This window comes from Haemaphysalis longicornis, unplaced genomic scaffold (assembly GCF_048455015.1).
Source record: "Haemaphysalis longicornis isolate Haplotype H1 unplaced genomic scaffold, Haemaphysalis longicornis Haplotype H1 scaffold_2, whole genome shotgun sequence".
Classification (NCBI taxonomy): Eukaryota; Metazoa; Arthropoda; class Arachnida; order Ixodida; family Ixodidae; genus Haemaphysalis; species Haemaphysalis longicornis.
In genome coordinates, this window is record NW_027526295.1 from 102,579,814 (window position 1) to 102,606,656 (window position 26,843).

At 47.2% G+C, this 26,843-nt stretch overlaps 2 protein-coding genes across 6 annotated transcripts in view; one reads left to right on the forward strand and one right to left on the reverse strand.

Moving 5' to 3' along the window:
* Nucleotides 1-12,212, forward strand: part of Uggt (UDP-glucose-glycoprotein glucosyltransferase) — a 166,290-nt gene extending 154,078 nt beyond the window's left edge. For all 4 annotated transcript variants that reach the window (XM_077698077.1, XM_077698079.1, XM_077698080.1 and 1 more), the window contains 9 exons: nt 55-139; nt 519-628; nt 1,785-1,857; nt 2,248-2,351; nt 3,195-3,251; nt 6,416-6,530; nt 7,394-7,510; nt 10,434-10,611; nt 12,011-12,212. In XM_077698077.1, the coding sequence (XP_077554203.1) occupies nt 55-139; nt 519-628; nt 1,785-1,857; nt 2,248-2,351; nt 3,195-3,251; nt 6,416-6,530; nt 7,394-7,510; nt 10,434-10,611; nt 12,011-12,045 (874 nt within the window). In that variant the 3' untranslated portion in view covers nt 12,046-12,212. The remainder of the gene's footprint in view (nt 1-54; nt 140-518; nt 629-1,784; nt 1,858-2,247; nt 2,352-3,194; nt 3,252-6,415; nt 6,531-7,393; nt 7,511-10,433; nt 10,612-12,010) is intronic.
* An 8,575-nt stretch (nt 12,213-20,787) lies between these two features.
* Na (sodium leak channel non-selective protein na) overlaps nt 20,788-26,843 on the reverse strand; it is a 69,783-nt gene continuing 63,727 nt past the window's right edge. For both annotated transcript variants that reach the window (XM_077698088.1, XM_077698087.1), the window contains exons 35-39: nt 25,708-25,817; nt 25,257-25,407; nt 24,926-25,177; nt 24,187-24,283; nt 20,788-23,348 (exon numbers count right to left, since the gene is read on the reverse strand). In XM_077698088.1, coding sequence (XP_077554214.1) covers nt 23,173-23,348; nt 24,187-24,283; nt 24,926-25,177; nt 25,257-25,407; nt 25,708-25,817 — 786 coding nt within the window. In that variant the 3' untranslated portion in view covers nt 20,788-23,172. The remainder of the gene's footprint in view (nt 23,349-24,186; nt 24,284-24,925; nt 25,178-25,256; nt 25,408-25,707; nt 25,818-26,843) is intronic.

Consider the following 26,843-nt stretch of genomic DNA (forward strand, 5'->3'; position numbering starts at 1 on the left):
TTACTCCTTTTCTTTTTTTCCCACTGCACTCCCTACCCTCCTTTCTCTTTTCAGAATTATGATGCTCAGTGTGTTGAAGAACACCAAGACGCCCGTCAAGTTCTGGTTCCTCAAGAACTACCTTTCGCCAACATTCAAGGTGACTGTGCGGGGTTTTTCGAGCCCTTCACTAGCTCGTTACTGCAGATGTGGTAGAAATTCAAAAATCGATGGGAAAAAAATTTTGCATCCAGTGCCCGAGTTAAGAAAAAGGCATGCACCAGAGCTGTGGCCTTCTAGCATTCTCTCGTCCATCATGAATGGGAGCATGTTTGCCGCACACTCATTTGTTCTCTCGAGTGTCACTGGATGTTGTCATTATCCCGTTTGCATGCCGCACGGAATAGTTGTCTGTTTGAAAGGGTGGCAGTGTGGAATAATTGTGAAAGTTTCCTCTCGGTCATTTTGTGCATCGCCGTAGTACCGATTGCGAGTTCTCTAAGCGTAGAGCCTGAGGAGGGAACTTGGACGCATTGCAGGACGTTCTGCCCCACATGGCCAAGGAGTACGGCTTCCAGTTTGAGCTGGTGCAGTACAAGTGGCCCCGCTGGCTCAACCAGCAGACCGAGAAGCAGCGCATCATCTGGGGGTGAGGCTCCCTCATCTCTCATCCCTTCCGGGGTTTTTTGCTGAGCGTGTGATCACCGCTACTAGCTGCTGATGCTGTCCTAGGTTTGGTCATCCTTTGTGTGGCAGCGTGCGAGTTGCTGAGCTGGGGTGATGACACGAGCCGTGGTCCGATAGCTGAAACGTTGAGTGTGGTCCTTGAAAAATGGGTAAATTCACGAGATGAGAATGAACACCTTGCAAAGCCTGGCATAAGTCCTCCTCAACGGTGACAGAGACTACAGCTTCCAGCATGCACCTGGAATGTGTTCTGTGTTGATCCTAAAGACTGAATGTTGGAGTTGAGCCCAAAATGCACCATATCTATCAGCCTCAGGATGAAAAAGAGGAGAAGGTGGAGTGTAACAAGGCAACCAATAAAACATTGCCATGTGCATGGTGCGAGCTGGCAGGGTGTTCACTGCACTTCATTGTTGCAATTTGAAACTGTGGCAGTGAATTGGTGAGAAAAAATTCACATGTTCCCATTTCTGGAGTAGTTGATATGCCGTTTGCTATTATTTAGAGCACAAAAATCATTGTACCAGATTCAGCCTTCTTGTCTTCTTGGATGTGTGATCTGTACCGCTGAAGAGACCCAGTGGAAAGGAATTTTTCTGTTACTTTTAAGACTGATGGATGCACTTCATTCAGCAGGCCTTTTTGTTGTGCTTGCATAAGTCTGAGCAAAAATAGTTATTGGCTCAATGAGTGGGGTGCGCATACTTCCAAATGAGTTTTAGGCAGCACGTTGTTTTTTTCACCTTAAGAGAATTCTGTCATTTTGCTAAAGCATATAATTTATATATGATAAATAATCTCTTACATCCCAAAATGGGTATTAAGAAAGTTCACCGGTCTTACATGTTTTTTTTTTACAAGCTGTCAGTGTTGAAGTGGCACAAAAAAATAGCAAAAGCAGGCCTGCATTACTTGTGTATCTTCATTGGCTGAACCTCACTGACTGTGTGGTGGTCACAAGGGTGAATTTAGTATCTTCTCATAAACAACATGGCTAGGCAGCAGTGCTGGTCACTTTCTATGTAGTTTGTTGTTTGTTTCGGCTTTTTAAACCCCTAAATGTTTTCCTTTGCTGCTGTTGTTGATGTCCCCTTTTTTCCTACACCTCCACTGGACAGGTACAAGATCCTGTTTCTGGATGTGCTTTTCCCTCTGGATGTCAAGAAGATCATCTTTGTTGATGCTGACCAGGTGAGTAGTGCAGCCTTCTTTGTCGGATCTTTCTGTGACGTTGTATGGTTCATGTTGAAAGCAACTTACCTACAAGTTTTGCTGTGTGTGTGGATGCATGCGTGTCTGTCTGTGTTGCATGTGTGTCTGTCTGTGTGTGCGTGCACGTTTTTGCGTGCCCTGCCGAGCGGTGCCCTTACCTAGATGCCATGTTTCCATTATGCACTTGGAAGGGCAGTGAGTTATTTGTACCAGTTGTGGCATGCAACCACCAGCACCAGGCACTGTGGCTCACGTGGAAAGTTCTGCGAGGTTGAGTGTACCAGTTATCTCGACCCCATGTTTGTGCCCACAGCAAGTGGAGGCAGTGCACGAGTGCTCATGGTCAAGCGCGTGCGTGTGTGTACGCAGGTGGTGAGGGCTGACATGAAGGAGCTACGCGACTTGGACCTGGGCGGGGCGCCCTACGGGTACACGCCTTTCTGCGACAGCCGCAAGGACATGGAGGGCTACAGGTCGGTGCTTTCCCCACAGCCTTGTGTCTCGAAAGCACGCATAGGTCCCCTCTGTTTGGCTGGTCTTACTGGCGGTAGAATGCAAGAATGGTGTCCCTCTGGGCAGTTTGTGTGAACAAGGATAGCTGCAAACAGAGCATTGCATCTGGTACTTTTGTTGTGTCCTGCTGCATTTTGCTGCATTACTTCAAATGAAGGGGCTTTCTGCTCAGCAGTGGTTGTGTGCAGTGTGCACCAGAGCTCTTTGATGTAGGCAGTTGCGAAACTCTGCCTCAGAAAACAGCCCACACCTGGACCCCACCCTGCTTTGGATCGTGCATACGGTGGCGCCACCGCGGCCACCACCACACTATTAAAAAACAAAACAAAAAACAAATAATTCAAACTGACAATTTAATGTTAAATTTTGTTTTAAATGGGCATAATTTTTTTATTTTTGTACTTTCACAAGTTATTCATTGCTTTCTTAACTGCGGTTTCTTGTTGAGATTGTTTCTGCCACCATCAGATGGCGGCACTGTACGGAAAATCTAAAACAGTGGACCAATCATAAGGCCACTTGTTGATGCATGGGGCCTATGGGGAGTTTCACAACTCCTCTATCAAGTAACTCTGGTGTGCACGGTATCAAACAAGGAAGTGAACTGGGTGCCGTAGTGGTGGCAAGTGCAAACATACACTGCAACTGTTGAAAACTTGCACGCGCTTTTCAAGAAGTCTGGGTGGTTCTTTCCGTGCCTCCCCTTGCTGGTTTTTTTGTAATTTGGGGCAGGGCCAAGCCAGGCTTGTACCCATCCTCGCTCCCTTTGTTCACCGCCATTGCCCCTCCCCCTCTCTGTGAAGGTTCTGGAAGTCCGGATACTGGGCCAGTCATCTGGGAGGCCGCAGGTACCACATTAGGTGAGCGCTTCTTCTCTTCTGGGTGGCCTTGCCTTTCGTGCCGTCCCTCCAGCCAGTTGCTTCAATGTTGGCGCCCGTACAGTGTTGTTAACTTGCCAGAAAAGTTACTTGAATGAATGAAAAGTCTTTATTGTGGAATGGCTCTTTGGCCTAATAGGGGGGGAAGAAGGGTGTGAGAGAAAAGACAGAAACAAAGAAAGACGAGAAAGAAGTGCGTGCACACGTGCGTGTACATGGTATACATTTGCAATCACATGCGGCAATCGATGCCTGCCTCGTGAGCGAACGCCCAGAGGGAGAGCAGGGTGTCGTGGCTGTTGTTGTTGGGGGTGGTCCATTGATGCAGAGTGCTGATGTGCGGTGGCAGGTACTGGGCACGGAGGTCCCGGTAGCCAGGGCACTCCCACAGCATGTGGGTCACTGTTGGGCACACTTCCATGGTGCATGTGGAGCAGCTCACTATGGGGCCCTGTTCGTGGTCGCCGTCGTCGCTGTCGTCGTCGGTAGCCCCGGGCCTGCATCGGTGGTGGGCCCGCCATTTGGCGAGCACGTCTGCTGTTAGTGCGGCCCCCGCACGTGTCTTGTGGATGAGGACCTGAGCCCCCCGTGGCAGTCCTCGGGGCAGTGGGTGGTGGTTGGTGGGGATGTGCTGCCAAAGGGCGCGCCTTCGCTCCCTCTTGGCTGCCAGAATTTTGGCTCTTGGGTCGGGGTCGTCTGGTGCGGGCATAGTCTGGGTCACCAGGGCGGAGCGGTCGTCCATTAGCTCGCTCGCCAACGCCTGTGCGGCTCCATCGCCAATGCCACCGGCGTGACCTGGTACCCAGCCCACCCTCACGTCCACTCCACATTGCTGGTACAGCACTGTGCTTGCCATTTTGATCCTGTGAGCAAGCGTGCCAGTCCTGGGGGTGCGGCCAAGGATTTTTATGGCCTCTCTACTGTCTGTGTAGATCACCACAATCTCCCCTGTCTGCCTCAGTCCTCGACGGGCCTCCCCACAAACCCCGTCCACTGCACACAGGATGGCGGACAGTGAAATCTGGTCTGGGCTGGGTCGGTGCTCATGCACGTGGATCTGTCTGCATGTGCCGATTGGGGAGATCGCAGCTAGCCTGGCTCTGTGCGTGATGGGGTCCCAGGTGGCTGCCGTGAACACAGAGTTCCGGGTTCTGTCAGTACAGGCAGCTGCTGCTCTACGCTCCGCTTCATGATCCTACTGATGGCACTTTTTGGAGAGTGGTTTGGGAAGCTTGAGGAGCACATCGAGCCAAGGCTCCAGCAGGCGTGGCAGTTTGGGTGCATCGGGGGGTAGTTCTTTTGTGAGGGTGAGGAGTCCTCTACCCGCAGTTGTATTTTGCCGTCGTAGTTCATGGCCTTCATTGTGTGCCTCGATAAAGGCTTTGAGGGGAGGGAGGCCGGAGTACCTGTAGAGTTCTTCAGTCCTCGTGTGACGCGGCAGGCCAGTTATTGCGCGGAGACATTCGAGATGGAGGACTTCCAGTTGTGCGTAGTGGGTTTGGTTCAATGTGAAGCAAGCTGCTCCGTAGCATGCCTTAGAGGTGAGGGTTGCCAGGCATAAAATGTGCAGATATTATCCACTCGTGTTAGCAGTAAAACTGTGGAACAGCTTGCCTTGTCACGTTGCCGTAATCGACGACTATGACGCATTTTGCAATGCCTTATCAAAATTGTAAACATTTTTCGTGTGTAGCATTCTTTGCCGAGTACCCCCACAGCCAGGACCATGTGTAACGGCCTCCATTTCTACAAAAACGCAGATTTGGCGGAAGTGACACCTTTAATCATTATACTGGCATAAATGGAGACAATTGGTCGGACAGAATTTTGAAAAACCAAGTAACAAGAAAAATAGAAAGAGTAAAATTTCCACAAAAATCTGACAAAACCAAAAATGTGCATCTTTTACATTTCCCCCTTAAAACTAAAAATGAATGAAAAAAGTCTCCCCCTTAAAACTAAAAATGAATGAAAAAAAGTCTCCAAAAGAATGTTGGAAATATGAATAAAAAAATCACGTAAATTGACCAATTCTGCAGTATGCCTTGCACCTACGGGGGGAAAAAATAACATATAAGTGAAGTAAAGGCAGTTCATCGATTGCTATAAGGGTATATTTTACAGCATTGGCAAAAACAAACAACAAAAAAAATTAAAAAGAATAAAATAATCCAACCTCTTTCACTAATCAGCTATATTTGGCTGTAAAAAAATCACACTCAGGACAAGTGGCATAAGAATGCTACGCATTCCCATTAAACTCTTTGCTTACCACTAGGGAAAGTCAAAATTTCTAAAATGTAGACCTTACGCTTTTGTTTCAAGAGCTGCAAAACAGATATATTGTATGCACCAAAGCATAGCGTATGAAGTGGTTTTGTTCAATGACACAAAGCATGAACATTGTGTGAAGAGGTTTTCCAACATTTTGTTTTTCAAAGTACAAATGACAATGCCAAAAAGTTAACATTAATGTCCCTAACATTGCCAACATTCCCTAAGAATAACATACAATCGTGAATTATTTAAGGTTCGTCCACTTGCATTATGTCGTTGGCACATACAAGGACCATTCTTTTTTGGTGCCTGCAAAGCGAGTGAAACATCCTGCTGAAGGATAAAACAGCTGGGGCTTGCATGTAATGCTTGTTTTATGTTGGACAAACACCAGAATTGTGCAGAAAAGGAACTGCAAACTGCTCAAAAAATGTTACGTCACTGTGGCAGATGAGCCGATAAAAAGCAAATGCACCGGCCGCGGCGGCCGCTTTTCTGATGGAGGCGAAAAGCAAAAACGCCCGTGTGTACGAGATTTCGGCGCACGATAAAGATCCCCAGGTGGTCAAAATTAATCCGGAGCCCTCCACTACGGCGCGCCTCATCGCCTGCGTTGCATCGGCGCGTTAAACCCCCACAATCAATCAATCAATCAAAAAGCAAATGCAAAACAACCCAGCTTGCAGTTGATAAGGCATGCATGGGATGGCATAACTTTTCCACGGGTGCCAGATTTGCTCTTTGGCGGCAGATTCCGAATGGGCGCAGAATTTGGTGACGCTGGTTTCCGTAACAGCTGAGGCATGGATTGTTTGTTGTCCAAGGGTGCTGCCCCCTAAGTGAGGGTTCTGACGAGGGGCTAATCGCAGTGCCCTGTACGTGGTGGACCTGAAGAAGTTCCGGAGGATAGCCGCCGGAGACCGGCTTCGGGGACAGTACCAGGGGCTGAGCCAGGACCCCAACAGCTTGTCCAACCTGGACCAGGTGAGGCGGATACCAAGTGATGGTGTAAGGTGGTCAGGAAATGGGGTTGGCAGAGCAATGCTAGGTGCCCCTGTCTTCTCGCTCTCCAATTTAGGTTTTATGCTACAGAACGCATGGTGCAGCATAGATGTTACCGATACTTGGCACGGGCATAAATTTAGAGTGAACGGTGTTTTTTAAAGTGAGCAAGCTTGGTGGCTGTTTGAGATCAGTTATTAGCTTTAAGGAACAAATCACTGACATGAAATGTTGGAGGAGAGGCCGCAATAGAATAGTAGCGGCAAATTGATTCAGTTGCAAAATGTATTCTTTAGGAATGCTTTCGGTATTGACAAAAACCAGGCATTTGTGTGCTCAAAAAAAAAAAAGCACGGCCCATAAAATTGGGCCTTGAGATAGAGGGAACAGTTAGGAAAAAGCTCCCTTGACGCTGTGGTTTCTTTTGGCATGGCGAGGCCCAATGGGTAGTTGCAAGTATTCTCTTCAGAAATACATTGTACTATAGTAGCTATTTCGGCGTGCCATTTTGGCATGAGTAACAGAAAAAATCAGTGTGGGAGGGACACGGGCAGAAGTAAGAGTAGACACACGAGTGCTGAACCAAGCTGTTCAGTGCTGAACCAACCAAGCAGTGCTGTTGGTTCAGCGCTTTACTGTGTCCAGCCTTACTCCTGTTCGCGTCTCTTCTGTGCTGATATTTTTGTTTATTCTCTTCAGATTATATTAAATCTACTCCCCCCATGCCATTTTCTTTTGCGGCGCGATGAGGCGGTTGCAGCCGTGACAGCCTCAACTGCAGTTGCGCTGTACAGTGTGTGGCAGGAGTGTTGGTGAAGTGTTAAAGCCCCCACCCACGCTTGCAGGACCTTCCGAACAACATGATCCACCAGGTGGGCATCAAGTCCCTTCCCCAGGAGTGGCTCTGGTGTGAGACGTGGTGCGACGACGCCTCCAAAGCGCAGGCCAAGACCATCGACCTGGTGAGCCACCAGTCGCAGCTGCCATGCTGTCTTCTTCCGCTTCCTTTTTCTTTCACTGTGCTGATTTTTTTTTATAACTAATACCCCTGTTACAAGGGCACCTTCAATCCGGATTGAAGCAAAGCGCGATTGACTTTTTTCAAGCACGCTCGACGCACCACCGCTGCTACATGGCACGTTTCAATCCCGATGGACAAGTCGCACTGGTGGCACTCTCGTATGCCAGATGGCTCCAAAAATGTACTTCGCAGCTGGCATCTGGCAACTTTGCATGGTCATAGGTATACGTAACTATATGAATGTTACCGCACGCTTATTTGGGTCAAGTTATTTGCTACGGTTTGTGGTGTCAGTTGAAGTTGTTGCTTTCTGGGCCGTTACTCAGCGGGGATGAGAGTATCACCGCTTTCACCCAATCAAGCTTGGAAACCTCGATTGTGCTTGGGAAACCAGGATTGAGTTCGAGCGGGATCGGGTTTGATCGCAATTGAAAGTGCCCATGTGACAGGGGTATAAGGTTCCGAAGGCTATTGCTGTGAGTTTATGAAACCGCATCTCAGCATTATGTTGTGCTATGTTTTCTAGTTCTGTAAGTTGTTTCAGTGATGACATCGGGCAACCTTTCTGGTAACCCCTTGCAGGCATGCTAGCCTGCACGCCGGACTATCACCCTGCCATGTTGTGTGATTAAATACAGCTTTCTAAATACCGCCTCTATAGGTAGTATTCACTGAAAAGTTTAGCAGGCGATTTCTTCACTTGGCAACACTGAAAACTGCCATGACCGTGACCACTGTGCCTGCGCATGCACTTTGCACCTGCATCTCGCAGAAAAAAAAGAACATCAGCGTGCATCGTCTGCCGCATTTCAACCCGGTTCTCAGCGGTGGCGTCAACAGATATATTATTAATTGCACTCACATTATGTGGTGGCGCTCTACTTCCCCTCGAGCACTTCGCATCAGTCGTCTCGGCTGTGGCGTCAGCAGATATGAATAGCAGCAGCGACATTTTGAAGCGATGCTAGACTAAAATAGAGAAAAGTAAAAATTAGAAAGGCGAGGAAAGAGTATAGAAGAGTAGTTGTTCCACTGTGTCGGATCCTGTCGCACACAACACAACTCGAACACCTCTGGCTGGCGTCATGCTGCATCTGGGAGACGAGGAGCAAAGTCTGTGGTGGTTCCAACCACCTCGGAGTTTGCTGGAGTGGAGTGTGGCCAACAGACGGGTACTGCGGAGCGGGAGGTGGCACTCATCGGCCTACAGCAGCAGGGCGAAAGCCGGGCGACGTCTAAATCCAGGGCGGGGACCACCTGCGTAGACAGTGGGCCGCCGAAACGAAGCCCCTCCGAGAGCGCTCGATGGTGAAAACAACGCTACGCGGTACCCACTGGCTCCGTAACCTAAGACGCGCGGCAGAACCATGTGAGAGCTAAGGGCGCATTATTCCAAAGAGAGGAGCACGTGTGGTACGTCGCTTAGAGTGAAAGGAATAAACCCATGTTTCTTCTCAAGGTAATGCTTTTGGTCTCGGTGGGACGGCCTGATTGTGTGTGCCGCCATGATGGTGGTCGCGCGTTCTCGTTGCCAAGGTGACACACATGGTTGCCGGCATGCACGCCACACCAGTGAATACAACCTATATATACAGCAAATATGCATTCCAGGCAGCCTCAGGCTTGAATGAGAGCCCAAAAAACCATTACAGTGAAGGGGTATTTCTGAAAAAGCTCTCGAGTATGCAAGTTCCAGCCACCAGTGGATGTAAAGATTTGTTTAACGACAAGTGCTCTTTTTCATCGTCATCTTGGCTGCACAGCCCCAACATAAAACAATCATCATCATTCACCGATCGTTTCCAGCGTTGTGCGCTTTGTCATGGTCACATTTGCTCTTGGCCTTTGGCATTGCAAAGCACGTGACAAGTGATGTAAATAATTTCAGTAAAATGGTGCCCCTTTGTCTGGTGTCTTTCCTGTCGGAATCTTCTTATGGGGGGTTATTGTGCTCGTACATACCCTCCAAAAGCCTTGTGTAAGCCTCCTCTACTCCCTGATTTATCTATGTTTCTACCACTGTGATAATGGGCTTTGGGTCAAAAGCCTTTTCATAATTTAGAAATGCCGCTTACAAGGGTGTATGATATTTCGCAGATTTTTCAATTCTTCGGTTGATGGCATGATTATGGTCTCTTGTTGTATAGGGCGTCCTCAAGCTGTCCTGTTCTCTTGGCTGCTGGAAATCTGGGGTTAAGTGGTCAACCGTATCATTTTTGCGAACAACTTGTACGCAACTGACAGTAGGCTGATGTTTGAGCCCCTTTTACATCACTGTTATTCTGCATTAGAATTGGGTCTGCATTCTTCCAGGCTTCTAGTATGCTTGGTGCGTTTTTTACATTCATTGTAGTAAAGGCCCAGTAAGGCTGTGTCCCAGTGAAACCTTCTTGGTTAAACAGTGTTTGCAATGTTTCCTAATTTCACTGCTAAAGGCACAGCACAAAGTCGCCACGCATGTGGCGCCACAGTGGCCATGCACCCAAGTCGTGCCAAGCAGCGTAGTAACTGTAGTAGCTGGTATTCCTGTCCAGCGTGGCAGTCCCTTTTGGCAGTCTCTTTCTGTTTGCGCACACATGAGCGAAAGCATACACCTGGAAGGATAAGGCCATGTCAAGCCGTAAGGTGGCTCCGATTCTGCTTTTTCTGTTCACTGTCAACTTCCTTGTCATGACGGCACTCGCTAGTGTATAAATTGGCATCCAATTTGTGTCCGTGTAAAATGTGTAGTTATCCTTTCACCTTTCTAACTGCGGTGAGCGTCTTTGCAGTTTTGCTTCTCCGAGGTCCTTTAGCCGAACAGCTTGCGCACACCTGCGTGGCGTCCCCTCCATTCTCATCCCCCCTCCCCCCTCCCCCTGCAGTGCAACAACCCGAAGACCAAGGAGCCCAAGCTGGTGAGTGCGGCACGCATCATCAGCGAGTGGAAGGACTACGACGAGGAGCTGAAGCAGTTCATCGAGCGCTACGAGAGCGGGGCCCTTGGCCCTGCCGCCAAGGGGGAGGAGAAGGCGAAGAAGGACGACGTCCGGCCGGACACAGGTGAGAGGAGGCCAGCAATCTTCCATTTCCTGGCAGAGAGCTTGTAAGCTTGGAACGCAAGCAGCGTTGACTTCTTCCTAGAGGCCACTAGTGGAACTCGTATAGGATAAGCAGTGCAATTGCTCGTGGCAAAGAGAAAGTGGTGAAGGAGCTGAAGCGATCTTGAAGTTGAAGTAATGGCACATGCCCTTTTATCAAGCATTCTTACAACCCCCACAACTGGTAGCTCCCAACGAGTCGACAGGAACCCAATTTTAAAAAAGTTGAGCTTGTGAATCGCTTGGTTTGGTGAACAGTTCCCCAACACTCTACTTAGGTTCATTGGGCCGAATTTGTTTCCTGTGCTTAAAAAATTACTGATTTTACGAAATATTTTGTGCTACCCATGAACCTGGCAAGGATGGGTTTTGAACTGTGACAGTGTGGAACAGCACTGGCAAAAAAAAAAGTGGCTTAGTAAAACGTCTTTGTTGCTGCACCTGGTCATCACATCTCTCCGTGGCGTCAGGTTTTTTTTTATTACTTTTTATATGGGCTCAGCTGCCAGTAGGTCAGCAAAGCAGCGCTTCAAGACTCAAAAGCAGTTTCACCAAATGTAGTTTGCAGTGAATTGAATGCCATAGTAGTACGTACAAGTGGGAGGTGATGACTCTTATTGAACAGAAGAAGCTTGCACCCTTTGCCGTATTTTCGAGCATATGACCCACCCCTGCATATAACCCACACCCCCCTACTTTCCATCGACGAATAAAAAAAATATGTCCTTGCGTATTGCATGCATGTTTTATACATAAAAGGATCGAACAAAGCTAGTACTCAAGGAACATTGCACTGTAGGAGGGTTTGTAGCTGTGCTAGTTGGTTCATTGCATGAAGTTAAACAGCGCAGGGACGGGACTAAGTGCAGATACAGCGCCCGTGTTCGTCGTCTCTGCGCTTAGTCCCGTCCCTGCGCTGTTCAACTTCATGCAATGAACATTACACACTTGTTTATGCAAAAGAACTTGCCTAGCTGACTATGGAGCTAGACGACTTGCCGCACACATTTTTCCAGTTGGTACATTATTGAGCTGTGTGTGCAAAATAAGCACTGTCAGTGGGATAATAGTGGCTTAGTCGCTATTGCAGCTGTAGGGGCATCACGGCCTAACGCGCATTGCCGTGAAGCTGCACCAAAGGAAACACCTCGCACATAATCCGCACCTCTATTTGACCCGTGAAATTTTCACATTTTGGTGCGGGTTGTACACGCGAAAATACGGTATTTTCACATTTGTAATTGCCAGCAAGGAACACAACCTTGTGCTGCGTTCTCGTGCCTGTATGCACGCAGTGCTCGTTGAGAGGGAGATGCACGGGGGCTGATCCCTCTCCCTCTCTCTCTCTCGTTCTGTTGCAGGGGGCAAGCCGGTGGACGTCCGCGTCGAGTTATGATTGTGGCTCATCCTTGTTTTGTACAGTGGTTGATTGCTCATACGTGATTTTCTGTTTTCACATACACACGTTTGTACTGCGACATGCCTGTGTGGGTCTGCATCGAGTGGTGGCACGAGTGTGAAGGGCGTCGCCTTGTGGGAATAAACCATCTCATGTGTGACTACGACAGCGCCGCCGGTGGTGGCCATCTCTCTCTCTCACTCACTCACTTTCTTTGCGAGAAGCCACCCGTCACATTTTTCTTTGGCAAACAGAACTTGTCCGAGTGAATTGTTGTCGTGTAGGAGAATTTCCGGAAAGGGTGATTTGCTTCTGTTCTAAAGAGCAAAGTGTTCAGGCACAATAAAGCAATGAATACAGTGTAGACCATTTATAACGTAACCGCTTATAGCGCGGGACTGGTTATAGCGTGGGTTTTCCTTGCCACCGGTAGACCTCCCATAGAACTCAATGTATAAGCAGACCGCTTAATACGAAGCCGCGCAAAGCAAAATACAGTGTAGACCGCTTATAACGTATGCCGCGGGAGCCGCAAAAATCCGCACTATAAGCGGTACCGCACTATAACCAAAACGTGCGCGAATTCAACCAAATCGCCACCTACCTCTCAAGTCATCCTAAATTTTTTATCACCCAAACGCACAGAGCCTAAAAACGTAGGAAGAATTTTTATTTCGTATTATTTTTAACATCAGCCGCTGCTGCCGGGTCTCACACATTGCAAAAGCGCGGTCTTACGTACGGCGAGTGCGGCTTTAACTTCCGTTGTGTTTGTGTTTTAAAAGACCATGGCTGCGTTTTTTGCGTCTATGAAGATGCCGCAGTACATGATAAAAAAGGCCAGCGGGATTTTTTTTTTACCCCACCTTGTGTTCACGATGCCGAAGGCGGCTGCTTATCAGCGCAACGTACTGGTGGTGGAAATCTTCGCGCGGCTCGCTTGTTCGGGAAGAGCGGTGGCTTATCTGCACAACGTTCTAAAGTGTGAACCGCATGGAGCGATATCTCGCGAAAACGTGCAGCGCACGCCGCAGGCGCGGCGACGCCGGCGCGAATACAACTGACGTAATGTGTGCGGCGCGGTAAGAGGCGGCAACATGGCGTCGGCACTGGCCGTGAAGCGGTGCAGGCAGCTCCAGCGACTTCTAACCGCTCGCTGAAATGCCGCACGAGGCGCAAGCGAAGATGCTCATGCAAGAAAAGAGCTGATAATGTGACCGCAAAGTGGAATGTAAACTTCCATCCACGCTGCTTGTGAAAGCGCCCATCAAAAAATACCGCGGCGGTAAGCCTAAACTAAAGTCCCTTCATCTGATCGAGGGACTTAAGCCTAAACACCTCTGGCGCGGCTAGCCGGCTCGGAGCGCTTCGAATCTCCCGCCATTAGGTGCGCGTCTTTCCATTGGTGCAAGTCGTCAGGCTCCTCCCACTGCCACGCGAAGAAGCCACCGCGAGCGCGGAATCGTAGACGCGAGCATGAAAAAAAACGCACGCGCAACGCCGATGCGCAAAATTCGTGTGCGAAAACGAGCCATGCGGTTCACGATTAATAGAAACAACTTGCCACGCGCGGGCGGGGAGCCGGTCGCTATCTTCCGAGGTGCATCAAGCAAGGACAGCTGTGGTTATCACGTACGCGCGAACTAAAGGGTGCCTATTTTTTGCTTCTGTGTCGAAGTTAGAGGAGAGCAAGGGGTGCGCGCTGCGTCAGATGGCCGATTTCATCATTTTTTTTTTCTTTTGCTACCCTAAAACGATGCCTCAGCTGCGCCGGTCGATGAGCAGACCCGCCGAAAAACCGCACTATAAACGGTATTGTGCTTCGGCCAACCGCATCTTAAGCGGTATGCTTATGCATTGAGTCCTATGGGAGGCAAACCGGTGGTCACAAAAAACCGCGTTATATCCGGTCCCGCACTATAAGCGGTTACGTTATAAATGGTCTACACTGTACCGGTTATAGCGCGGTTTGGCCGTCTCCGGCACCTTTTCTTTTGCGGTATTTTCCAAGCTTCTTTTGCAATAGCGTCTGCGTCTTCAAGCGTCGTCAAAAAGCAACATGCCTTATCTCTGGAAACAAAGGAGTGCGTTATAAAGGACATCGAGAGCAAAAACAACATTGTTGCCGCCACGGACGCTTTTCAAGATTACGTTAATGCTGGTGAGAATGAATTGGTTCTCTGCGAAGAGGCAAGCACCGATGATGCGATTGTGGCCGCACTGTGCAGTAGTGGAGATGCTGCGGCCCAAGACGGCTCTGATGGCAACGAGGACCCCACACTAGATGTGCTGTGCAAGGAGGTGCTCGAGTGCTTGCACAAAGTGCGAAATTACTGCGCCCAGAACAGTTTGAGTGACAAAGCGCTGCAGTGTGTGAGCGTTGTCGAGGACGAGATTATTTGCAGTGCAGTGACAAGGCAGCGCCAGACGAAGATTACCTCGTTCTTTCAATGATGGGGCGCTTGTAAACACTTGTTTTTCGTGCTCACTTCACATTTTTTTGTGTGCACTGTGCAATAAATTGTGTTTTAAAATGTAAGTGGCCCGTATAGCATGTCTGGAAGCGTGAGAACTCCATGTATTGGTTATAACGCGGTACCGCTTATAGCGCGCATTTTCGCGACTCCCGTGACCTACGTTATAAGGGGTCTACACTGTAAATAATGAATACAGAGGATGATATACATAATGCATTTTCAGCATAAATCTTTTTCTTTTTTTTTTTTTTTTTTGCCTGAAAGTTGCTTGCCTGAGCTTGGCCTGCTGTGACAGGTAAGAGTAGCAGGAACCTGCAAAAAAATTTGTGCAGTGGCATGTGTAAAAATACGTAACATCCGATTGCGGATACAGTAAAATCTAGATGGTACGGATCTCGCGGGATCGTGAAAAATATTCGTATCATCCAAAATTCGCATGAACACACCAAAAAATTGAGCACTAAAAAAGTTTTTGTTTATTTATTTTCTTGTAAAATTTGTATCCATAGTAGTCGTAATCACCCTTTTTAGGTTAACAGCAAACTTCAAGTTCATATTTGTAGCCTGTCGGACCAAGGATTATATTTAACAACAGTCTGGCGGGCTCTGGCTTATTTTATTGAATTCTGCCATGCCAGGCCGGGCTTGGGCTCATATTTTAGAAGTTTGCCGGGCTCGGGCCGGGCTCGGGCTCACATTTTAAAAATTTGTCGAGCTCGGGCCGGGCTCGAGCTGTGTCTCTGTACGGCCGGGTTGGGCCGGGCCTAGAAATTGCGGCCCATGCAGTGCTCTGATCTGCAATGCATAGCACAGGGCACGAATGCTGACAATGTCCCGCCAGTTTGGTGTGCAACACACCAGAGGCCTCTACAAACGTTTTTGAAGGAAGTTTTTGATTATGTATCTAAGTTCTCCAATTCCTAGCAATAAACAGGGCAAATGCAAAAATTATTTTAGTCATCTTTATTGCAGGTGGATTATTGCATATTACCTACATTAATATGTTTCATACACACGAAAGGCAGCACTGCTGCATGTAAGAATGCTTTAATAATGCAAAGACAAAATAATATATAGTGGGGCTGTTCTTAGCATTGGGAATTGGCAGTAGATTAACTATTCTGGCCCGAAACGTTTCTTGACTGGCTTTAAAATTCTGAACGTGCTTTTGGTGCTAAACTTGTTGGGTTTAAGTCTGAAGCATGCATCAGATCTTGCAGCCAATCAATAAAAGCTTCCAGTCAAGATAGCAAATCGACTGAAAAATTCCCTTGGTGGAGAACCTCCCCAGATAACGGGAAAGATAAAGAAATGCAAAGAAAGACAGCATTTATGGTAAATATTTTTTATTGATTCTATGAAGTAAATACACTTCTCATGGACAACAGTTCATACTTCCTACGAGGACGTGTTCACAAGCTGTACTAAAAAGAGCCAAAAAACCATGTCTTGAGTGCTGTTTAGTACTGTGGCACTTGTATTACATAGCTGCTGCTCTACGCTCTACGACTTGAATCTCTACGCCTGGCTGCTGGCCAGCCCGAAGTCGGCTATCGGCTGGCACGACTACTGCTGAAGTACGCTGCTGCGAGAGAGCTCCATGGAAGATCAAAGACGACAAACTGCTGCACTAGGCTTCGAAACGAAATCTCCAAGACACACGTGCAGCAAGCGCTGCTGCCCCCTTTTTCCCGATTATTGGTACGAAAGCTTCCCCATCGAGGCTTAAATTCATCCGTGCTAGTCTATAGCAGGAGTGGTTTACACGATGCGCTATCGTCACAGCATTCAAAGCGCCAGCATAAATTCACCCATGCTAGTCTATAGCAGGAGTGGTTTACACGATGCGCTAGCGTCGCAGCATTCAAATCGCTCGGCCAAACAGAGACTACCGATCAAAGAATGCACCCGAAATCGTACACGGCCCACGGTCTCTAATATCCTACTTTTTTCTTCACTGAACAACCAGCAACACCACAAGGCCGCATGTCCTAGAACAACGTTGCTCGCAAGTTGTCTGTGAAGTTCTTAAGCCCACTGCAGAACTCGTTACCTTTAGCTGAAATGTATTGAAAGGGGAGAAGTCAACGCTCGCTTAGAAGGTTTTCCACGATAGGATGAACAAAACGTTTGAGGGACGGCCTGTAAAAAGTCACACAAGTTGCATCTGTAGTGGCAGTTTCGCCCAAACCACATTTTTTCTAACCACTCAAGTTAGCCCCTTCCCCTTCCCCATTCCACCTGCAGTGTGTCGCGTTACGCTCGGGCGTTGTTGACCACAGTGCAAAGCAGAATTCCACAGCCAACCTGCAAAGCAGAGATGCTCCAGGCAGTGACGTCCAGCGCAGCTGCAGTTGCTGCACGACATTGGCACACACGGGTTTCACTCGACGGCAAGCTGCTTGCTTTGGCCTCTTACTCCGTACAACAACAAACACGCTGGCTGAGTTTGCATCACGCAGCAGCAAGCAACAGTGAGCTTTCAGAGAAACACTTCTTTTTTTTTGATAGCCTGGGACTGGCCCTCCCTGGACTGGAAGTACTATCACGTCCGCCCACCCCACTGGAAAAACGAACTGCTTACTGCGTGCGTTTTGTCCGACAAGCATTGAAACAGTTCTTTCTCATAATTGCAACATCCCGCTGTAACAAATGCAGTCGTGTAAACTTGAAATAATCAACACCTTGTCGTATAAGTTGTGGAACCGTGAAGGTGAAAGCAATTAGCCTTGCAACATGTCACAGTTCGCCGTACTCTGCGGCAATATGTTGTGACTGCTTTATGAACCTGGTGTCAGGATCACAAAATTGGCTGCAATCGAGAGTGAATTACCGTGGACGAATTTGGCTGGTTCATTTAACTGCTGCTGTCCTGCCAGTGTTCTGGAATGCTGCTGAGTATGCCTGCTATATAAACAGGGCTGCTCTGCTCACCGTTTCAAAAATACAAGTTTAGCATGGACTTGAATATGGCCCACTGCACACTGCTGTCAAACCTGTCAGGTTTTCAGGATTGCTTATACTTCCGTGATAAGTGAGAATAATGTTGAACGATGCTTGTTTCATTTAGAAGGTGCTGACGGGTAACCAGCTTAGGAGATCGCCAAAAATTAGTTTCTGAAAAGATTTCGCAAATGTTTAATTAAGGGGGCAGACTGGTCTTAGAGCTATTTTTTTTATTTACCAACCAATTTTAATGAAACTGCAATGCGTTATAGAGTTTTTTGTGCTGATTTCAAATCAGCCATTAGATTTTTTGTAAGTTGATTATATTTTGAGTTAATTAATGATTAATTGCCATTATTTTGGGTCACAGTTACAAAATAACCACTCCATACAGAATGGCAGTTACCACGTGGCTAGGCAGGCAAATGACTAAAGAATACAACATAGGAAGAACTTTTTTGATTCAGCTATTTTTGGTCGTTTTACAGCACAGGGAACTTCGCTTCTCTCGCGCTCTGCCAGAAATGGCTCGCAGGTGGTGCCAATTGAACACAATAATAATTTTTCAAAGCCTCTATTTGAAAAATTTGTTTCCAACATTGTATTCTCCACACATTTCGGTATCAGAAGCAAAAAGAATTAAAGTTATACCTGCTCTGGGTGCCAAGATATCTGAGGATGAAATGCTAGCTTTGCATTGCAAGAAAAGTGCCATTTCACCATCGAATTCTGCACTAACTGAGCTGTAGAGTGCACTTTAAAATGCTATTATATTATAATAACAACAAAATATGATGCCTTTTGATGAGGAAATTTACAGACTGATAGAAAAATGGCCGTGAAGGCCAAAAATGCCATTTTTGAGAAAACGCTTTTTTTGTCCGTTTTTCGGCCCCAAAGACCCAACTGCCCCCTTAAAAGGTTCGAGCGGGAAAATTGGTCAATAAGGTTAAACTTCGAAAGGGGTGACGCACGTTTTTATAACATGCACACTAAGTAGCATTCCAATCCACAGGAATTGCGCTGCATTTTTTTTTGCCAGTCAGTAAGTTTCATCTTCACCTTTACGACATACAAAGAAAAAAAGGCTTCAAAGCGATAGCGAACTCGTATGGCAGACAGCTAATACTGCTCACTTCAACAGACGGGCACCACTAACAAACACAAGCTACAAGAAACATGAACAACGCACATGGTTAACAACCCTTGGAAACTAAAAGAACAAGAAGAAACAGCTGGATGGACTATACCATTTCGCAAATATCTTTTTTTTTTTCTTTTTCATGGACAACAAACGAAACATTTGCTCGTTATTGGCTGTAGAGCATTACAAACTCACCGCAGAGGACATCATTGCGTTATTGAAAAGATGGTTCCAAAGCGTCAAGAACAGTGCGCGACAAACACAACAAGAAACGACAGAACACAAGAACGCATTGCGCTAAACTACTACCACGGCACGCACCACGTACTACACTTCCAACAACCAACACAAAAGTGGACCAACGTCGAAAGACATGACGCCAACAAACTCGTGTTTCTTTTTTTTTTTTTACAGCGACCCTCCGACATTTGTGCGAGAAAAACGAACAAGTGCTTTGATAAAAAAGAAAAAAAAAATATTTGGTGCGGTTTCAGGCATGCAACGCACTCTTTACCGCGGCCCGAAACTTTGTTGCTTGGAACGTTGTTACCATGCTTCTTGGCATCTTGCTTTGTGGCACTAGGGTGCGACCTTTGGAACAGATGCTGTTTGTTTGTTGACGGGTAAGGGATACGGGATTCAGAACGGCCTCAAGTGTAACAGGCATTCCCGTGTTATGGCGCACACCAACTCCTTTGAAACAGCATGATTCACAGGAATATGCTGACACTTTCTTAGCATAGAACCTGTTGGCAAACATAGTCGGAACATCTTCGAAGCTTGGAATAACAGCATGTAAGCATAGTCCATGCCTCTGCCTTGAAAAACAAGTGCGGTCAGTGCAGTTTCATTTCGACGTGCTGTCCCAAGTTATTAATAGCAGCACTACATGAGGGAACCACTCCACACACCCATCTCCCGCTTGGGACCAGCTCAAAGCCAGAAGACTTGCTCGCTAACTTAAAGCTCACAGAGGGACTGTCTCAAATCCTACGTGAGCACTTTTAGGGGTGGCTGGGTTCTTCCACAAAGAAAACTCGTGGCTTGCCTGACACCGCGCGAGTGTGGTGCGTTCTCGAAAATAAAATTCAGGCAGCACATACGTAGTGTTTAACCAACAGTTGTGCAGTTCACTAATGAAGCTTGAATTTGGTTACTAACTCATATTCTGCCAACATCCGCCTTAGCTAGGGTTCTAATGTTCACTTACTTAGTGATCAGCGATTCTATCGAGTTGATTTTGAAATCCTAACCGTGCAATGGTAATGCCAATTGATTGTGGGCCGCCTTGAATGCACAGTTTAAAATAGCATGGTAGAGTCATTCTTTTTTGCATTGTTCTGGCCGTCTAAAATGGGTTTCAGGTTCACGTTCCTTTGCTACTTGTTGTTTCTTAGAATAACCTGGTGCAGTTTCTTGTTATTTGTAATGCACGTAGCGTATTATAGGTGTTAACGATGTCAGAACGCTCAGTGTGCTATCACCAACGGTTAACACCACGCTGGTCATTGAACCAGTTGTGTTACCACTCAAAACTTGTGCAACTTTGGTTGCAGAAGAAAAGTTCAAGGCCACGTCGCAGGAAAATGCACTGCCTCGAACAACTGAATGGACAAGCTTTGTTCCTCACTCAACGCAGATGTCTCTCGTTAAACCTGTGCGAAAAACAATGCCACCGCATTTACGCAATCGTCGAACAACCCTCTCGAAGCATTGATCTTGGTGCGTTGTTTTTCTCGTTTTTTGTTGGGGGAACAAGCTTGACCAAAAGTTTGACCTGTGCAATATTTGTGTGGCAATACAAACAGCTGGACGTATTGCCAATACCTTCTCTTGCTTGGAAAGGTGCAGCCAGCAATCACAAAGAACAGATTATATATAGTTCACACTTCGAGACATCAATAGGAAAAATTTTTTTACACCTGAAGAGACATCACTGACAGAGCCCAGGTAAAAAAATCCGCATGACGATTACACAACGATTCTCACCTACGATTATCCTTGCTATGTTCATGTTTCAGACATACTGGCACTGCAACAAAATGATAAAACTGCTAAATTATTAGTGTCATTACATACATCCCTTTGCAGGATGCTGCTTTGGTTATTCAAATGTCACACAAATTGTGCCATGTATGGATGGCTCTAAGTCACTTAGGGGAATTTTGTGAGTGCTAGTTGATATAGAAACAAATAAGTGAGAATAACTAGGCATGCGAATAAATTAACAGGAATATGTAAATAGATGGATAAGTGAACGAATAAATAAATAAGATTATTAAACAAGCATCAGTAATAATATCATCACTAACAAAATAATAAATGGATAATAATAAAAATAAATAAAGATAATAAAACATAACAAATCTCTTGTTCAACTTCTTGGCAAACTGCACTTCTAGCAATGTCTTACGCGAGATGGCCTAGCAGGCATTTGACTTTTCTTCCAGTTTTGGGCCTTTTCATTCGCACTTGGCAACGATGCCACTAATTTCGAAGCACTGAGTTGAACTTGGCTCGCACCATAAATGGATAAGGACTGCAATGCATTCTGCAAGTCACACTGAACCTCTACCTTTTGCAATGTGAGCAGTGCATCTCCAGGCATCTTGTGTGGTAAGTTTACCAACTGCTGACACACTTGATCAGCGAGCCAAAGAAAATTAAAATTGTCAAATTAATACATATTTCCCACTTCACAGAACACGCAATGGTGCAGGCAGACCGAAATTCGTGAAATAATTTGCTAGTGGAGGAAAAAGGCAAACACCTGGGAACAAGAACAAGCTGTACTAGCACCGAGATAAAATCAAGTACGAATGCACAAATCTGAAGTATGTTCTGAACAATAAATGAATCTGGAATAACTGTGCTAACCAAGGTTAGTTGCACATTAAAGGCGACACTTTAGTGCAATTAGTGTGCCTCATCTATTACTTTACCACAGCAAATCAAAAACTTGCAATCTTTTCACTTTGACACAGCTGCATTTCAGTTCTGCTCCCTGTACCAAGTGCGGCATTGAAGGTGTAGTAATAAATCAAAATTTTTAAAACCCAGCATAGTGGGGCATTGAAGGCGTAGTTATAGAACAAAATTTAAACGCTAGCACAGCGGGGAAGCCAGAATGTTGATGCCTAAAGAAAAACTATTGAAGCACAATAATTCTGCACACATACAAGGCGAGATGTTTAGAAAAGCTTGTTTGCTTAAACCACCAAGGTTACCGTATTTTCGTGCGTACAAGCCGCTCCTGCACATAACCTACACCCCCACTTTTTATCGCCGAATAAAAAAAAATACATCCCTGCGTATTGCCCCGCATATTTTATACATAAAAAGATGGAACCAAACCAAAGCTACTACTCAAGGAACATTAGACATTTGTTTATGCAAAAGAACTTGCCTATCTCGCTACGGTGTTTAACTAGACGACTTGCCGCATATGTTTTTCCAGTTGGTACATTGTTGAGCTGTGTGTGCAAAATAAGCACTGGATAACAGTGGCTTAGTCGCTATTACTGCTGCAGGGGCATCATGGCTCAATGCGCATTGCGGTGAAGCTGCATCAGAAGAAACACCTCGCACATAGTAATCCACACCTCTACTTCACCCCTGAAGTTTTCACATTTTTGGTGCGGGTTATATGTGCAAAAATACGGTATATTATAACTCTCAGATGCCACTATCTTTTGTCCGAGTGAGTGTGGAAAAAGAGTGCACATTTTAGACAACAACATAGCTTGCTCTCGATATTTGTTTTGAAATCTGTCTTGAAATCTTGAAACTCTATGGCTGGAACAGTTGACAAGGAACTAAACAGTCCTCTCAATGCACACCCACTGGCAGTGCTTGTATCCTACGTTATGCAGTTTTCAGATGATCGTGGGCAATGCCACAGGCCAAGGATTGTTTGGTTGACTAACTGTACGGGTGAAAGCTGGACTGGTGTGGTATAAATCAAGTGGGCCTGACACCTTAGACTGCAGTGCTATGTATATGTACGCTAGCCAGTGTGAATCTGGTAAGGTGGTGGTGTCCTTTGAAGAATGCTTTCACAAAAAGGTCCTGGCTGCACCAAGGTTTGGAGGGGAGGTGTACGTACCCGCAGCAAAACTGAAGTGGGAAACAGCCCGGCATATGGGGGCGACGTAAGACTAGTAGCACACCTTCCACTTTGGGTTCTACTTGCATAGCTCCACTCCTACTCAACACTCGTATAACTGTGCGGTGGCCACTGTCGAGGAAGGCGTTCGCTACGAACTGCTGACGTGAACGAGTGTCAGTGGTAAGCGCTCAGCCCACCTTGAGAAGAAGCACAGCCAGTGGGTGCCACATTCAGGGACCTGGAGAAACTTGTTTGGTTAGTGAGGGTGGTGGAATGACAACAAAGACTGCACCATTGCATGGTCCGTGAGTGGAGTAGAGGCCCTCGTCCTATTGCTGGGCTCCTTCCAAAGCGAAGAGAAGTGGCGGGGCGCACGGGGAGCAGAGAGGGTTGTCGCGCGATTGCGTCGTGGCGGTGGCGGTGGTTGGGTGGGGCGGTCCGTGTGGGGGTCATGCGTCCGAGTCGGAGGCACTGGACAGCTCCAGCTGGGAGCCCCACCAGTCGTGCACTTCGCCGACCAGGGTTCCCATGCGGAGTGCCCGGTACCCGTTGTTGTTCTCCTCCTCGTCAGGCGTGGGCGACGACAGCTCGCTGCCCTCACTCACGTCTGGCAGGCCCTTGGTGCCTGCCAGTGGGAGAGGGGGAGGGAAGGGTCAGGCCCATACTCTGCTTCCCTCTGCTCATCCCATCACGCCTACTACGCTGGCTCCAGAGGCGGAACTTGCACTTTTTTTTCCCCACTTCCATGTCTATGTTGTGCTCGCACTTTTCATTGTGTCAGGCATGCAGAGACTAGCCCCAACAATGTTCTCGGATGAAAAGTCCTATGCCGGGAGAACCTGAACCCTGCAGAGACACATCCAGCAGGAGGGATGGTTCACAGCAGCTACTTAAAAAAACAGCGCTAAAAACGATGAGACAGGAAGAGAAGACAAACACTGTGCTGAGTGTTTGTCTTCTCTTCCTGGGTGTTTGTCTTCTCTTCCTGCCATATCATTTTTAGCGCTGTTTTTCTAAGTAGCATCGTGCACAAACTAGCCTGCCTCAGTTCACTTGTTCAGTTCACAGCAGCAGCTGGCTCTCTTTCCGTTAAACAGTACACTAATAAGTAACAACCTAGCTAGGCCACCTATTGCACTTAGAGTGCTCAAGTCTGGAACCTCGCACCTGCACTTCTAGGAAACCATTTTGCACATTCCCTAGCATACAAGAATGTCCAGCTGCCCAGCAGCTGCCTAGATTGAGGTGTTCTTTGCATCCCCCTCCCACTTTCTCCGTGGGGATATCAACAACACCCACATTAGATAGGCTAGCTACACCTTCCCCAAACAGCTTTCCCAGAAGATCCGTTATTTGAAACTAGAGCATGCGCCTGCACTTGATCACAGACACCACCCGAGGACAGTGCCACAGGAGGAGGAGAAGGAGATGACGAGAAGAGGAGGGAGGAAGAGAGGGCGTACCAACTGGGCGTGAGGCCCACTTCTTCATTTGGAACCTCTCCTTTTCAACCCTGCTGGTACCTTCCGAGAGGGAGGGAATGAGGAACTTGCGGCCGCCCTGCAATAATGCATGTCCGTTTAAAAGGCAAGTTAATTCACATTTGGGGAGCACCAGTTCCCGCTCAGCAATCGTCTGTCATGCACTTCCACTGGCACCTTCAGAGCTGAACTCGTACTATACTGAGAAACGCGAATGGGGACGTGGACTCAGGCCTTTTTACATGCTTTTTACATGCTGCATCTCAATACGGCAGGTGCTATCAGTCAATCTGTCGCAACCGCATTCCGTCTAATAGCTAAAGTTTAAATGAAAATAATTAGCCAACACATGAATGAAAGTGGCTTCCCCCTTCTGCTACAATGTGCAGAAGAGCTTCTAGTCCACAAAATTTAAGTTATAGCAGTACTGCCAATACCTGGTGCAGCAACATCTCATAGTATATAACTGTACACGTTCAAACTGGGCTGGTTTCCACATTTTCTTCAATCCATCACTAAAAAAAAAAAAATGATTTACTGGCCAGCACACGCCTTGTGGACCACAAACCCTTCATGGACCGTCAATTTAGAACTTATCTAACTGTATCACCACAGCACAAGTCAAGTTCAAAGTCACAGAGTCTGTCATCAATCACAGGCAGCTCTAATCAGCAGCAATGACAATGAGACCTCGTTTGGGGTGCCTCTAAGTGGTCATCACCTGTGAGGAGATGCTGTCGGAGCGGCCGCCGAGGCCCTTCTTGCGCAGCCTGAGGGAGGACGAGGGCTCCTCCTTGCCCTCGTCCTTGAGGAGCAGGGCCTCGGAGGCGGAGGAGGGCTTGTTGGAGGCGGCCGCCTCCCCCGCCCCCGCTCCCCCCACTCCCCCGACTCCCCCGACCCCGGAAAAGAGGGCCTCGTTGGTGGCCCGCAGGCTGTGGATCAGGCTGTTCTGCTCCTTCTGCTGGAACCGTTGCTACACGGGAAGGGAGGAGGGACAGGGGTCAGTCGGGAGGGAGAGAGGGAAAGAGAGGGGGAGAAGGTTCCTCACTCACCGCCTTGATCCTGCGCAGGCACTTGTCGAGCCACTCGCGGATGGTCTGCTTGGCCACCTCCTCCTCGATGAGGTACTCCAGTTCCTCTCGGGCCAGCAGCTCTTCCAGCTGAAGGGCCTTGCGGATGTCCACCGACCGGTACGACAGCATGCTGCGCATTCGCAGGCGGAGCAGGCCACGGCGCTGCTGCTTTCATTCGAAGTGTGGGTTGAAGCACTTCTCCTCAGTCAACATGACATACGTACACTTGGTCTAGGCAAATATCATTTTTTTTTAGCTTTGGAAGTAAAACAAGTCACAAAGTCTGGCTTGAGAGTAGAGAAGTGCAGCTAGGGTGAGAACATGAATTCAGATTGCAGCACTTATTGTGCCGATGCACGTGATATTTATTTAGTCTGTGCTTCTCATCTGTGGCTGCAACAAACACACACAAAGGGGGAGTGGGCCGTACTTGAGCACGTCGTGAAATGTTACGTCCTCGCCATTGTGCAGGCGTTCCATCTCGTAGCACATGTGCTTGAAAAGTAACCTGTCCTTCTCTGGATCCACTTCGAGACGACCCTGTGGATCAAAGAAGGAAGGAGAGATGGACAGACAGAGCTTATGAGTTGGCACTCGCTGGTTGAGTGCAACACTTTAAATTCAAATTCGAGATTTAACATTCCAGGGCTACTCCTCGGCTGTGAGCTGCACTGTAGTGAAGGGCTGTGGATTAACTTGCACCACCTGGATATCATCCTCAATATGTGTGAAAATCTCCTACACATGGATATTTTTCTATTCCGCTTCTATACAGCCTTTCCAGTTGGCAAACATTCACTAATGCAGTTGTTCTCCAGTGGGGTTCCACAGGTCTCAAGCAGTCTGTGAGGGCATTTCAACAAGGTCCATGAAGCTTTCTACGCAACCACCTACCATTTTTTCCCTTTCCGCTAGACCTTACCAGCAGCAACGCTAAAGGGTGGCTTTACCTCAATGACTGTACATTTGTCTGACTTCTTTCCACAGTTAACTCATTGAAGTTGGATTTTCGCACAAAAATGCAGCTGTGCTTTCGGGAAAGCCCGAAGCTTGAGAGGTGTGCTTAACTTAAGCTGCAACAGCAAATTGCTTGGACAATATGTCTCATGCCAAAGTCCTGTCCCGATCCCCTTGTGGCCACCCATCACTTTTGGAAGCCTAGATGCCTCCCTAGCATTTTCATGAGAACAATTGTGCTATATAACACGTGCCAAGGTTCACATCTCTGTACTTGTCTGAATTAGTTTAGCCCACAGCTTTTGCCGTGTTTCTCTTCTTGTTTAACTCATAAAACACCCGTTACTCATCATTGCCACTTATTGATTAGTGCTGCGAAAACATACAAATTTTAATACCTAGTTGTGGTATGCGACATAAATATTGTGTTATGTCTTAGTTTTACTTTTCCTCGTCGGTTTTCTTTCCCTTTTTTTTTTCCAGTGAATGTGCAGTAAATGTTGTAAACAGAAACAAGATGCATCTACTTTAACTGCCGTAAAAATTGACGGCTATGAAGCCAACTGATTTTGACTTTGGTTTTCACATTTTAAGTATAGTTCACGGCTC